This window comes from Heteronotia binoei, chromosome 3 (genome assembly GCF_032191835.1).
Source record: "Heteronotia binoei isolate CCM8104 ecotype False Entrance Well chromosome 3, APGP_CSIRO_Hbin_v1, whole genome shotgun sequence".
Lineage (NCBI taxonomy): Eukaryota > Metazoa > Chordata > Lepidosauria > Squamata > Gekkonidae > Heteronotia > Heteronotia binoei.
The window spans coordinates 26,361,654-26,376,224 of NC_083225.1; the positions used below are offsets into that span (position 1 = coordinate 26,361,654).

General features: G+C 43.0%; 1 protein-coding gene across 1 annotated transcript in view; it reads left to right on the forward strand.

Annotated features, from left to right (window-relative positions):
- Positions 1 to 14,571, forward strand: part of ABCC4 (ATP binding cassette subfamily C member 4) — a 232,981-nt gene that overhangs the window by 38,523 nt on the left and 179,887 nt on the right. Inside the window, exons 7-12 of the mRNA XM_060233613.1 lie at positions 920 to 1,045; positions 2,207 to 2,456; positions 5,376 to 5,480; positions 7,467 to 7,556; positions 10,270 to 10,461; positions 13,218 to 13,312. Coding sequence (XP_060089596.1) covers positions 920 to 1,045; positions 2,207 to 2,456; positions 5,376 to 5,480; positions 7,467 to 7,556; positions 10,270 to 10,461; positions 13,218 to 13,312 — 858 coding nt within the window. The remainder of the gene's footprint in view (positions 1 to 919; positions 1,046 to 2,206; positions 2,457 to 5,375; positions 5,481 to 7,466; positions 7,557 to 10,269; positions 10,462 to 13,217; positions 13,313 to 14,571) is intronic.

Here is a 14,571-nt window from a genome sequence, read left to right on the forward strand (position 1 = left end):
ACGGTCTTCTTTTGCAACAAGCCAGTGGGCACCTTATTTGTTAAGAGGACCACATGCTTATCCTTGTTGGTTTTTTTAAATAGTTGCATATTATTTAGGCCAGGGTTGTCGAACTCTTTTGCTATGAGGACCTGATCTGACATAAATGAGACCTTGTTGGGCCGGGCCATGTCAGGTTGGGCCGGGCCATGTGTGTACCTATTTATGATTAGGTAGCAGAGATATAAACTTTATAAAGGACACAGACAAACACAAAGACTTTTTTAAAACCTTGAAGTATCCTTAAAATATTAGTACTCAGTCTTAAAGGTGCTTTCTTTGTATTTCTCCCATAGGGCCCAGGGAATTGGGCAAAGGAAGCTCTGGCTCTTTCCTTCCTTTCCCAGGGGGACCAGGAGGGGGAGGAGCCTCAGCCAATAGAAGGAAGAGAGGCTTGGCTCAATAACTCTGCTGTGCCTGCCAAAGCAAGCCCAAGAGAGGAGTGTCAGCCAATGGAGAAAATACAGGTTTTACTTCGTAGCTCCTGTGTTAGAGAGGCTTGGCTCCTGTGAAGAGAGGCTTGGCTCAATAACTCTCTATGCCTGGCAAAGCAAGCCCAAGGGAGGAGTGTCAGCCAATGGAGAAAATACAGGTTTTGCTTTGTAGCTCCTGTGTTATTGAGCAAGCCTGGCAAAGCAAGCTGTGATGCTGAAGGAAGCAAGAGAGAGGAATAAGGAAGCAGATAACCAGTTGCTGATAGGAGCCCTCCGGCGGCCCGATTTAGCCCCTGGGTCGCATGTTTGACATCCCTGGTTTAGGCTGTAATTTTATTAAATTTGATTTTAAACTGAGCTCAGGGCAGTGTACAACATTACTGTCATATAAACCTATGATTTAAAAGCAGATCAAAGCCCCTTTTTGATTGACGTTGCAATTACAGGAGTAGGACCGCATCCTTCACAGACGTGAGGATCAGGACCATGAATGAGGTCATAACCGGGATGAGGATCATCAAGATGTATGCCTGGGAAAAATCGTTTGCTGATCTGGTGAACAGCATGAGAAGGTAATTGGAGTCCCACGGACAGCGTTGCATCAATAGCCTTGCCATTTTTCAAAGGGTTTTTGAAACACAGTGTTTGTGTTGGAATATAAGATAGCAGTGGCATTTTTCTTTGACTCTGGAAAAGAATCTGAGAACATTTTTCTTGAGGCCATAGAGCAGCTTTTTACTATTTTATGATGGTGGTGATGATATTGGATTTATATCCTGCCTTCCACTCCAAATGTCAGAGTCTCAGAGTGGCTCACAATCTCCTTTATCTTCCTCCCCCACAACAGGCACCCTGTGAGGTGGGAGGGGCTGGAGAGGGCTCTCACAGCAGCTGCCCTTTCAAGGACAACCTCTGCCAGAGTTATGGCTGACCCCAGACCATTCCAGCAGGTGCAAGTGGAAGAGTGGGGAATCAAACCCCGTTCTCCCAGATAAGAGTCTGCACACTTAACCACCACACCAAACTGGCTCTCAGCTTTACCTGAAATAAATCTGTGTTGCCTGTTTTCTTCTGCTTAATACTGGTGGTACTTCTGCTTAAGTAATACGTTAACAAAATTATGATTGTCACATAAAAAGAACTAGATTTATCATTATTTTAAAAATTAAAAAACAACAACAAAATAATGTGGAATATTGATTTTGCAAGAGGAATAATGAGGTGATGAGAGCCAGTTTGGTGTAGTGGTGAAGAGCGGAAAACCCTAATCTGGAGAACCGGGTTCGATTCTCCACTGCTCCTCTGCATGTAGCTGCTAGTTGTCCTTGGGCCAGTCACAGTTCTCTGGGAACTCTCGACCCCACCTGCCTCATGACACATACACACTTTTGAAACAATACACACATTGTTCTGGGGAGAGGAAGGGAAGGCAATTGTAAGCTGCTTTAAGAATCCCAAAGCTAAAAAAAAATTAGGGTATAAAAATCTACTCTTCTTCAACTCTCCTATCATCCTGGAATGTATTTTCAAATCTGCAGGAGAAAATAGAAGATCCCTCCCATCTATTTTCACTATTGGAAAAGTTGGTTGGATCTGAAGCATTGTGGTGTGCTCTAAAGCATTCTAAAATGCTCATGTTTTTCAGGGACTTTTACAAGCTGGACGCAAATTTAGGTATTTATAGTAAACATCAAATTGTTTCAAATGGTTCTCTCTTTCTTTTTTAATTCCAGGAAGGAGATTTCCATGGTTCTTAAGAGTTCTTATCTTCGGGGATTGAACTTGGCCTTTTTCTTTGTTGCCAGCAAAATAACTGTGTTTATGACCTTCATGACCTACGTACTACTTGGCAATGTTATCTCGGCAAGTCGAGTTTTCGTGGCCGTGTCGCTGTACAGTGCGGTGAGGCTGACGGTCACTCTCTTCTTCCCAGCAGCCATTGAGAAGGCATCTGAGGCAATGGTCAGCATTCGACGAATCAAGGTATTGCCGGCCATGAAATTTCGATGTTTGTGAGTTTTTTTCACTGCACTGTTGCAAACAAGTCCACAGAAGTTGCATACAAAAAGTTTTATTATTTCCTCCTCCTCCCCTCAACATACCCATGTTAGTCATTTGTGGACTGCTAGTTATTATTTTTTAAATAAAACAAACGTGAAGACTTCCTGTCAGATTACAATATGGAGTGTTAGGATTAGAATTAAGCAGAGGAATCTGTTTGTGGGTAAAGGCCTACATGTTTTCTGCGGCCTTGCAAAACAGTCATGATGAGTCACAGAGGAGGTGCAGTGTGTGTGGGGGGTCAGTTTCACTGATTTTGAGCCTGGTCCAGCCAGGTCCAGAATCAGAGTTAATTATTTATTAAATAACTGCCATTTGAGCATAAGGTGATTTCTCTACTTGTTATATTTTTAGCCTTAACAAGATTAAGAGCAGTGGACTCTAACCTGGAGAACCAGGTTTAATCCCCAGCTCCTGCTCTGCATGAAACCTTCTGGGTGACCCTGGGCCAGTCATAGTTCTCTCAGAACTCTCTTAGCCCCACCTGCCTCACAAGGTGCATGTTGTGGGGAGAGGAAGGGAAGGCGATTGTAAGCCACTTAGAGTGTCCTTGGGGTGGAGAAAATTGGGGTATAAAAAACTAACTCTTCTCCGATAGTCTCTTTCACCAACAACTTTCCTTTCTGCCATTTTGCCCTGTGAGGAGATTGGGCTGAGAGAGTGTGGCGGGGCCAAGGCCCCCTAGTGAACTTCATGATGGAGTGTAGATTTGAATCTGGGTCTTCCAGTTCTAAGTCCAATATTATAATCAGTGCCTCACACTGGCTCTTAGTGTCTGTTGTTCATGTCTTTATTTGGACCTAGGGCACACTCCAGTGGCATATATCTTCTTGCTGCCCACCCCTCCATCTGCACATGATGATTGAATTCCCCTGTCCTTCCAGAGAACTGGGTTGGGAGAAATAACGGCTTTTTGCCTTGCAGGGGACATTCTGACTGAAAGCATGAACTCTTTGGAAGAAGGGAGGGCCAGGAATGCAACTCTAGGAAGGAATTCCTGCAGAAAGCCACCTCGCTTTTCATTCCTGTTGACTATATTACCATTCTGCTTTTGCATGACTGCTTTGGCTCTCAAAAACCATAGAGTTAAAAATGTTTTGCTTGCATTTTGTGGGGAGTGTATTTCCGGATAATACTTGCTAAGTTTATCAAAGTATCTTTCCTGTGTATGTCTGCAACATTTTGGAGCCAGTGGTACCTTGTCCCCATGTTGCCCTCAAGTTGCTGTTTCCTTATATTGAATTCTAGTTTCTACCGTACTTATAGAATGGTGCAGCCTCCGTGAAAATTGGCTTGGCTTCCTCTAAGAGGAATTCCTTATATTGTTTTGTGTTACAAAGAGATAAATGTGAATGGTGGGTGGGTGGGGGGGTAACCTGGTCTAGTGGCAAACCGTTACTTTGCACTTTGGTTTTTTTTCCGCTTATGTGTCATTGAATTCACCTCAGAAACTGTCCTAGTAGGCCGTTGCTGGGCTACAGTTCATCATGTGAGGAAATATAGGAAGAGGCAGCACCTGTGCTTTGTACGACATATGGTAGTTTAAAAACATATTTTTTTTTCCTGGCCTTTTGGTGGAGTAAATGTTATTCATTTTAGAGCTGTAATTTTTTTATATTGTAAGACTTTCATTGTAAAAATAAGAATTAAAAATGCAAATTGCACCTCTCCCCATTAGGTTTTTTTTTTTAAGTTAAAGTTGTGTGGGGTGGGATTGTTGAGGAAGGAGCTGCTACTTGGACGTTACTGTTTCGGATCAGGGCCAAAGGGTAGGTCACTTATTTCTTGGTGCCTGTACCTGTCAGCACCCTTGGCTCTCTGCTGAATATAGTTGCTTCTGGGAGCTCATCTATGAATGGTTGTAGCAGAGATGGGGGAATTTTTTCTTTAAGTTAGTTTCTCACTGCCCTGACCTGGACAGCTCAGGTGGACTCGATCTCCTCAGATTTTGGCAGCTAAGCATAGAATCATAGAGTCTGAAGGGACCTCCAGGGTCATTTAGTCCAACCCCCTGCACAGTGCAGGAAACTTACAAATACGTCCCCCTAAATTCACAGGATCTTCATTGCTGTTAGATGGCTATCTAGCCTCTGTTTAAAAATCTCAAAGGAAGGAGAGCCCACCAGCTCCTGAGGAAGTCTGTTCCACTAAGGAACCACTCTGACAGGAAGTTCTTCCTAATGTTGAACCGGAAACTCTTTTGATTTAATTTCAACTTGTTGGTTCTGGTCCTACCTTCTGGGGCCACAGAAAACAATTCCACACTATCCCTTCAAGTATTTGAAGATGGTGATCTTATCACCTCTCAGCCACCTCCTCTCCAAGCTAAACATGCCCAGCTCCTTCAACCTTTCTTCATAGTACTTGGTCTCCAGACCCCTCACCATCTTCGTTGCCCTCCTCTGGACCTGTTCCAGCTTGTCTATATCCTTCTTAAAATGTGGTGCCCAAAACTGAACACAATACTCTAGGTGAGGTCTTACCAGAGCAAAGTAAAGCAATACCATCACTTAACGTGATCTGGACACTATACTTCTGTTGATACAGCTCAAAATTGCATTTGTCTTTTTAGCCACCACATCACACTGTTGACTCATGTTCAGCGTAAGGTCAGCTCTGGTCAGTATTTGGATTGGAGACCACCAGGGAAGCCCAGGGTCACAACGCAGAGGCAAGGAATGGCAAACCACCTCTGTTTGTCTCTTGCCTTTGAGGCTGCCATAAGTCAGCTGTGACTTGAGGGAGAAAAAAGTTTGAGGAGAAGCAGCATTATGGATTGATTTACTTTCTACCTTTCATGTTTTATGCTTAAGAACTCTTTGTGCTTCCCCCTGACCCCAGAACTTTTTGATACTCGACGAGATTTCTGAGCTTAGCCCACAACTCAAAACCGATGATGAAAATGCCCTTCTTCGCGTGCAAGATTTGACCTGTTACTGGGACAAGGTAACACCTCTTTTCATTAGGAAGCCATAATATAGGATGTGCTTTCAAGTCCCACCTCAAATTCACCTTTGGCAAACTTCTTTCTCCCTGTTTTTAGTAAGTAGAGATCATAATGCTAGTGTAGCGTATGAGCTTTTTTTTGTTGAGAATTTCTGAGGTAATGTATACAAATCACATAGGAATGTTTGATACCTTATGAATGCTAAGAATTTTTTTAAAAAAATTCATACATTTATCATGCTCTCTTTCCTGGGGTCCTAGTAGTCTACTCTGTCCTACAGGCTTACTAGATCTGTGTAGGACAGCCAGGCAAGCCGGACAACCAGTAGCAGGGTTGGGGGGGGGGGGCAGATATGTTGATGACATCACCAAATTCACTGCATGTGGTACAACCCAGAAGTGACAAAGGGTAGCTCTAGGAGGAACTGGTGGAAGCTCTGTGATAAAACCATAGAATTTCCAGCAATTCCTAGAGGTACCAATTGTTACACTGTACACACACCCCAAGATACCCAGAGGAAGTACACAGTGGAATGATTTTGCTACTAAGTGCTGTTTCTAAAAACAGTTCATCTGCAGAGGTAAGTGCTGATAAGCCTGCTGCGTTCAGTGGGCTTGAGGGCACTTAACTCTGTGTTGGATAAGTGGCCAGCAGTTTTGTTTTAAAAAATATCTTCAGGTGCTATCAGTCCTAAGGCGCCGAGTGTGGCGTCTCGACTATCGGGCCTTCCCCGTTCTGTGCGGTTTGAACTGGGGAGTGATAATGAAACATGATGTTGCTGCCACCATGTGGAGCAGCTTGAGAATAGGATTTATGAAGACGAATGCTTCCAGAGGGTTGTTTTCTGTAGATAGTTTTCTGGAATAGAGCCACTTAAGTGTGATGAGCAGACATTGTCTCCAGATTGGGTGACCTAGAGTGGAATTGTTTTCCAATTTGGTTGAGAGTAATTGGCTTGGATCCTGTGGAGAGTAGTAGGTAATTCTGCTGATAGAAACATTTCTGTCAGTGCCATGTGACTTTCTGACCCTGCCCCCTAGTGGTAGCCCAGAATGCCCACTGAAGTGCTATTCCTGGGGGACAGAGGACCTCACAAACAACATGAGGGAACAGTGGGAGAGCTGTAGTCAGAGGGAGGAATCAGTTAAAATTCTCCCCTTCCATCAGTTAAAATCCACCCCGCTTCCATAAAGTTGTAGAATCCAACTTGTTACCTTTTCCTTCTCCTTAGTTCTCCTCCCTTCAACTTGGTTTCCTAAAAGCAGGTTTTGTTTTTTTTAACAGGAACTTCTTTGCAGATTAGGCCACACCCCCCTGATGTAGCCAAACCTCCTGAGGCTTACAGTAGGCCCTGTACTAAGAGCCCTGTAAGCTCTTGGAGGATTGGCTGCATCAGGGGTGTGTGGCTTAATGTGCAAAGGAGCTCCTGCCACAAAAAAAAAAGCCCTGCCTAAAAGTCCTAGAGTCACGTTATGTGTGTGTTTTAGTATTTTCTTTGGCCTTAAGAAAATAGCACACTTTTAGTTTTTAGAGTTAGATTTCCTATATGTTTTTCTAAACGAGTTAATGTTGGTTTTAACTGGTACAATGTAAATAAGTTGCCATGAGACCCTTTGGGTGAGCGGTGATAAAAAAAAAATCTAATAAGTGAATGAATGAATAAATTAAAGACTTTATTTGCAGGGCTTCTTTATAGTGGAATGTATTATAAAATGAGTAAGTTGATCCTAAAATGCCACAGATGTTGATAAACCACAGCTGATTACAAAACAGAGAGTGAAAATATGCTGCATAGATTAAACCTGTCAGAAATTATGCTGAGAATGTATGTGTCCCTCATAATTCTGAGGCATTTACTCTGAGACTTATGCTATTTACTTGGAAGTGAATCCTGTTTAATTTCAGCTTAGGCAGTCAGGATTCTCAACCTTCAAATCTAATACTCGGTAAGAATTAACACACAGCTTTTCTTCACAAATGCATAGACTCTGGAAGCGCCAACCCTTCAGAACATTTCCTTTTCTGTCAGACGGGGAGAATTGCTAGTCGTGGTTGGTCCAGTGGGAGCCGGAAAAGTAAGTAATAACTTCAGCTCTTTTCTGTGTTGAGAATTAGAATTAAGCTGTTCATAACATGTTAAGAATGCGTTCTTCTAATCCAGAGGCATTTGGAAGTTACAGAAAGCAGTGTTTCTTCTCCTCTGGTTCTCTGCGACTGTAGGCTAAACCTGTTAGAATTTCGTTTTTGCTGAATTTTGTACTCTTAAAAAATGTATACAGGTATTATTATGATGTGTGCTGTACCTGAATTGTGATGTGCCAGGAAACCACAAAATACGAAATACCTTTGAATAGGTGTACACTGGTAATGTTGAGAGACATTTATGCCTGACGGGGCTGCTCTGGCCTAGTAAGACAGTTCTCTTGTTGTAAGTGATCCATTGAAGGCTCTGCAATTCTCTGTCCCTTCCCAAATCCCAGTTTATGGCATAACTCAGCAGTCTTAAACCTTAGGAACGGGGCTTTTTTTGTAGCAGGAGCTCCTTTGCATATTTGGCCGCACACCCCTTCAAGAGCTTCCAGGGCTCTTCTTACAGAGACTACCATAAACTCTTGGAGGATTGGCTACATCGGGGGGTGTGGTCTAATGTTTTTTTGTAGTTCCTGCTACAAAAAAAAAGCTCTACTTAAGAGCCATAGGAACTACTGAGCATCAATCATGTGATAGAAAAACATGTGACATCAGAATCATGTGATGGGGAAAGCACAGGGTCAAGTCTTCTGTTACAACTTGGACCGTAGTTCAGTGGTAGCCTTGTGTGCTGAAGGTTCCAGGTTCAATCTCTGGCATCTCCAGTTACAAGAATCAGATAGCAGGTGATGTGAAAGACCTCCACCCGAAACCCTGGAGTGCCAATGAGCAATAGAAAAGGAGATACTGACCTTCATAGGCCGATGGTCTGACGCAGGATAAGGCAACTTCGTTTGTTTGTGATCTCATTGGTGTCAAGGCCAGGACATGGGCAGCAGATGAAAAGAGCTGGATGGGCAACGTAAGGCAAATGCCAGGACCATGTGGTGAGGGTCAGAAGCATGGAGCAGTCTTATCTGCTGTAGAGTGATCTTGCCGGCCGCTCTTCTCCTCATGAAAGCATAGAGGGCAGGAGGTACGACAGTTGGGGTTATGATTTGTCCACTTATGGGAAGCTTCCACTGGAGGGCCCGCCCCCCCACCCTTGCTCCCTAGACTACTGGAAGAAAGGCCTGGGAGTAGAAATGATGTTGCATGACATCACATCACTTGGATGTGATGTAAGTGTGTTGGGCAATGCCCTGGCCATCCCCCAAAACTCCAGTTTTTGGAGCTTGCCAGATCATCATCTGACATGCTCATGTCCATGGGTGAAATTCTAGCAGGAGCTCCTTTGCATATTAGGCCACACACCCCTGATGTAGCCTTTCCTCCTGGAGCTTACGAAAAAGAGCCTTGTTAGCTCTTTGAAGATTGGCTACATCAGGGGTGTGTGGCCTAATATGCAAAGGAGCTCCTGCTAGAATTCCACCCCTGCTCACATCACACCTGGATTTTGGGGCAGATTAATGTCACATGTGGCATGTTTTCTTTACTCATTGTCCTGCCTCTGAAGGTCTGAGAGGTGCTGGTGGGCGGCTTTCTTGCATGGAACCCTTGCTTCCTGTGCAAGAGGTATTTCCGATATGCAGCAAAAATAACCCACCTATGGTTCGCACCTTAGTAGTGCTTTAGTAGGAAATGACAAACCACCTCTGAACATCTTTTGCCTTGAAAACCCTATGGAGTCACTAGAGGTCGGCTGCAATTTCACATTAAGGAAAAAGTAACTTTTGATGTATGTATTCTGGCAAAGCAGTGTTATAATTATTATTATTTATTAGATTTTTTAATGGCCCTGTTCCAGCTTGCGCCATTAACAGTGGTGGTTACAGAGTGGTGGTTGATTGGTCTCTGTATTAGAGCAACGCTCAGTGCGGGGGCGGGGGGCACAGTTACTAACGCCAATTCTTTTGTGCAACTGTCATTGTCTGGTGGAGATTTGTATCCAGTGGTCTGTTGGAAGTATAAATAAATTTAAGCATTGATAATGCTTTTAATTTGTTTTTGAGAAACCAGTTTTTAAAAATCTAGAACAACTACAGTGGTGTAAGCATTTGTGTCCAGTCGACTAGCATGCCTTGGTTAAGAGGACACACATGGTTAGCATTAATTATGGCTAAAAACAAACCCGAACAAGTCTTAACTATGGGAAGAGCTGGTAGAAAGGTCAGGAGTGTGCTAGAAGCTGGGAGTGGGTGGGTGAGAAGAGGAGCACACATTCCTGAGACTGACCCCCAGTTTCAGAACCATAGATAAGAGATGGGGGCAGGGCTTTTTATTTATTATTTTAGCAGAAACACAGTTCCAGCTGACTTGGTGTTGCGGTGTGTGACCTAGTATGCAGATAAGTTCCTGCTGGACCTCCTGTACAAAAAAGCCCTGTGTGCAAAAACGGTGACATCAGGGGTGTGGCCTAGTATGCAAATGAGTTCCTGCTGGGATCTTTGCACAAAAGCCCTGCGTGCAAAAAAATGGTGACATCAGGGGGCGTGACCTAATATGCAAATGAGTTTCTGCTGGACTTTTTCTACAAAAAAAGCCCTGGATGGGGGTTTTATATTTGTAAATGCGATATTAAGAATGAGAGGATTTTAGCTTGTGTACATATTTCATCTTTGAAAACCTGATCTTTGTTTTCCCCAAATGCTCCTGCAGTCTTCAGTCTTAAGTGCGATCCTCAGTGAGCTGACTTCAAGCAAAGGTTTCGTAGACGCTCGGGGGAAAATTGCCTATGTTTCTCAGCAGCCTTGGGTGTTCTCTGGCACTGTCCGAAATAACATCCTATTTGGAAAAGCCTATGAAAAAGAAAAATACGAAAAGATTCTACGAGCCTGTGCTCTTAAAAAAGTAAGTTGTTCCTTTTGAAATAATACGCGTTAGGTGTTTTGCCATGACAAAAAATCTGGTGTTTAAAGCTTACCCGTTAATGTGTAAAACTGAAACTAATGTCTTTGAGGAACCATTTTTGTTTTAACATGTCTTGTAAATAGTAGGAATGGGTTATGTCAAAAAAGGTTGTTGTTATTGTTGTTGTTAGTAGGAATGGCAAGTAAAAGGTAAAGGTAGTCCCCTGTGCAAGCACCAGTCGTTTTTGACGACGTTGCTTTCACAACGTTTTTACGGTAGACTTTTTACGGGGTGGTTTGCCATTGCCTTCCCCAGTCCCCAGATGATTTTACAGGCAAACTACCCCATAAAAAAGTCTGCCATGAAAATGTCGTGATGCGATGTCACCCCAGATTCGGAAACGACTGGTGCTTGTATAGGGAACTAGCTTTATCTTAAATATTAGGAAAACCAGGTTCGGTGTGCTTACTTGGATGCAAATGCTATCGATTATACTGGAATTTACTTGGTGTCAGGGGGTGTGGCCTAATATGCAAATGAGTCCCTGCTGGGCTTTTTCTACCAAAAAAGCCCTGTGTATAACCTCAACCAAAGCCCTGAGTGTGCTCTTCTTTCTCTCTCTGCTATGAGACTGATACAGATACCCTACATGTGGTATGATGCCGCAGCAAAGTGTTGCTGAGTGCCCAATGCCAGGGCACTCACAAAGAGCCTTTCTGGAGCCTGTTGTATTTATTTTCACATTGGTCCTTATTCCTAGTAGGTTATAAATAAGTTAAATTAAACTATAACTTGGAAGTCATTTGAAAAGTGAGGTTAATCAGAGTAACTTCCTTTCTATCACACACAAAATATAAACAAATATATAGTATGTGTGCATGTATAAAAGACATAGAAAAGTTCATGGTAGCAACTTACTGGTCATTTATACATAATTTTTTCCAAATGAGCAAGGCGGCTACATTCCTCATATTATCTATGATGTCAGTGAATACTAATCAGATTTCAGTTTATGATAATATGTGACTTGGGCCATCTTTCAAAGATTATTCTGCTGCTGTTGTAAGAAGAACAAAAGAAACCCTCCCAGAAAATAGAGTATGTCAGACCATCCTTTATGCTGTCCCGATTGTAGTAGAAAAGGTTGCTAGAGGCTGTATCCACATGGAGATGATTTTCTGTTTTGAATTCATTGGCAGTGTGAATACAATGACATTTGCAGCAGCAACCGAGAAACCACATGGAGGTTTCCGACGCACTTTCTTTGGTCATCTCGTAGCTGCCATCTCCCCTGTCACTATTCCCCTGTTGTGCCATTGAAAGGCTTTAAAAAACGTTGCTAGTTCTTACAGATTCTGTTTAAAAATGCTTTGCTGCCATAGTCAGGAAAATGATGTTCAAAAATGGGATGAAACAGTAATGTGGTGCTGGAGATGCAAAAATACATCTTTTACAGCAGAATTAAAACATCAATCATTTAAAAAATAAAATCAGATCCAAGTTCTTTAAGTTTATGCAGAACTCACAACTGATGAAATAAAATCCCCCAAAGCACTTGAAGGTTAAAACTGCTCTCTAGCGTAGACCTGGGCACAAACTGAACCATGAATCACAATTCATGCATGAATTAGGCTGATTCGTGGTTTGCTCCGAACCAGTGCGGACCTTGGTGCTTCATTGGGTTTGTTTTCTCAGACAGGCTGGTGCTGATTCAATCAATTCCTAGGCAACACTGGGAGATGGTCTTCTGGGAGCCCTAAAAACACCCATAGCAGTTGTCCATAGCTTGATTGGGAGCTCTGGGAGCCAATTACAGAGTTCCCATTCTGCAGCATAAGGAGTCGTCGTGAGAGCTGAATCTGAGCTTTCCTGGGGGCACCTGTTTTGCAGGGCTATAACTCGGACATTTCAAATCCAGTCTTCGCCGAACTTGGAGGGTGGGTGGAGGAGAGCCTGCTGAAGACTCCCAGTGAATTTTACACCTCCCAAACCAACAAAACACAAACTGGGTCAAAAATCATACGAAACAAACTGGGTCAGAAATCAAATGAACCGCCATTTCCCCTGGTTTGTGCCCATTCCTACTCTAGTGTGACGTTCATCTGCAGCTTTGTGGAACTCTTTCATGAACATATGTAAATGAGCATATATAGTGTGTGTACATATGGGTGTTCTTTTTGAAGGAAAGTGTCAGATTCATTCTATAATGGTGTATTTATGTCTGTTTTAGTTACAGAAGTATGATCCTTAAATATACAATGTTGAATCCTAATGTTTGTGCATTTGGGGAAGGAGCTAGAGTGTAGTTGGCTTTACCCGCAATGGCAGCCATTTTTGGGATTTACTTCACCTTCCGTGTCAGCCATTTTGTGGTTGGTCTGCCTCCTGTATCAGCCATTTTGTGGTAGTGCCCACCACCCTATGTCAGAATTCCAGAAGTGCCCACAGACTCAAAAAGGCTTAAACCAGTTAATTTCTGTGGCTCTAAAAATTTAATCTCACTCTCTGTTGGGATATATTAAAGCTCCCCCCACCGACAGTTACGTTTCTTGTAAACTGTTTCATTCCCTATAGGTTATTGGGCCCTTCCTTTGTCTATTCTTCCTTGGTCCTCAGTCCATTAAGTAGCAACCATTTTGGAAGCTGAAATATTAATTCCTAGGTTGACCCATCAGTGCTTCTGTTTCTTTTGGAATCAACCAGCTATGCAGTTGAGTAAAATTATTCTCATACAGGAAATTCACCTTTACAAATAGGATCTGGAAATGCTGCCGGATGGTGACCTGACAGTGATAGGAGATCGGGGAGCTACACTGAGTGGAGGACAAAAAGCCAGAGTTAATCTTGCCAGGTGAGTCTTTTCCAAGACTTTTTAAAGTTCACCCAAGCCTGTAAATGAAAATTTAGTGTACTTAACTTAATGGATAGCTTCTCAGGAACTTACAATACGTGATAGGCCCACAATAGCAACAACTGCAAATCAGTAGCACTTTTTGAAAATATGGCGTCTGCTTGCACCCTGACTTTCAGTATTGTAAGCTGCATTATAGAGAGTATCCGTCATTGCTCTGGCAAGTAAACAGTGAAAACACCTCATTAGATTGATGTACATTTATCTGTATCCTACTTTTCTCCTCAGTGTTGGGATGGATTATAATCCACAAAACCCTACAAGAGAAACAAAGAGGACACAAGAGTGGGAAAAAGCATCTTTGTAGAAAGGAGGATTCCTCTCACTCTCTCTGACCGATTTCCAACTAGTCTTCTACCGCTCTTACTCTCCTCTTCTTCTTGGGGCTTCTGTTGGATTTCACACTATCTGTCCTGGGGCTGCAATTTGCTCCGCCTCTTTTGTGCAGCAAACAAGATTGTCTAAAACCCAGTTTTTGTTTGCTGCGAAAAAAAGGTGAAGCTAGTTGCATCCCCGGGGCAGATAGTGTGAAATCCGATGGAAGCCCTGTGGAGAAGAGGAGTGTGAGAGTGGCATAGGGCTAGTGGGAAATCAGTCTCTGTCTTTTGGCAGATCTTATGAGGTAAAAGATATGTTACAGGTTATATGAGCTCTCTGCTATTCATAGCTTGTAAATTGGGGGCCAGCCTTGTCCTCCCCTCTCCGGAACAAATCCCACCCTTCTTTTGTCTGAATTAGCCATAGGGTAGAGTTGTACGTATGCCAGCTGTAACAGTAGTCCTCACAAATCAGAATTTGAAACCCTGGTTTGAAATGGGAGAGAGAAAAAGCCTGGCTCGCTGAGGCTAGCTTGTGATTGGAAAGACCTGGTTTGCAGACAGAGTTCCCTCTGTGTCAATCATTGTGTAGTTACAATCAGCTGAAGGAGAAAATGTGGCATCTTGGCAAGGTGAGCCATCCTTTTGTTCAGAGCAGGGTCAATGGTGAGTGTGTGTGTATTGTTCAGGGTTTTTTTTTTGTAGCAGGAACTCCTTTGCATATAGGAAATCTAACTCTAAAAACTAAAAGTGTGTTATCTTCTTAAGGCCAAGGAAAATACTAAAACGCATACACACACAATGTGACTCTAGGACTTTTAGGCAGGAACTCCTTTGCACATTAGGCCACACACCCCTGATGCAGCCAATCCTCCCCCCCCC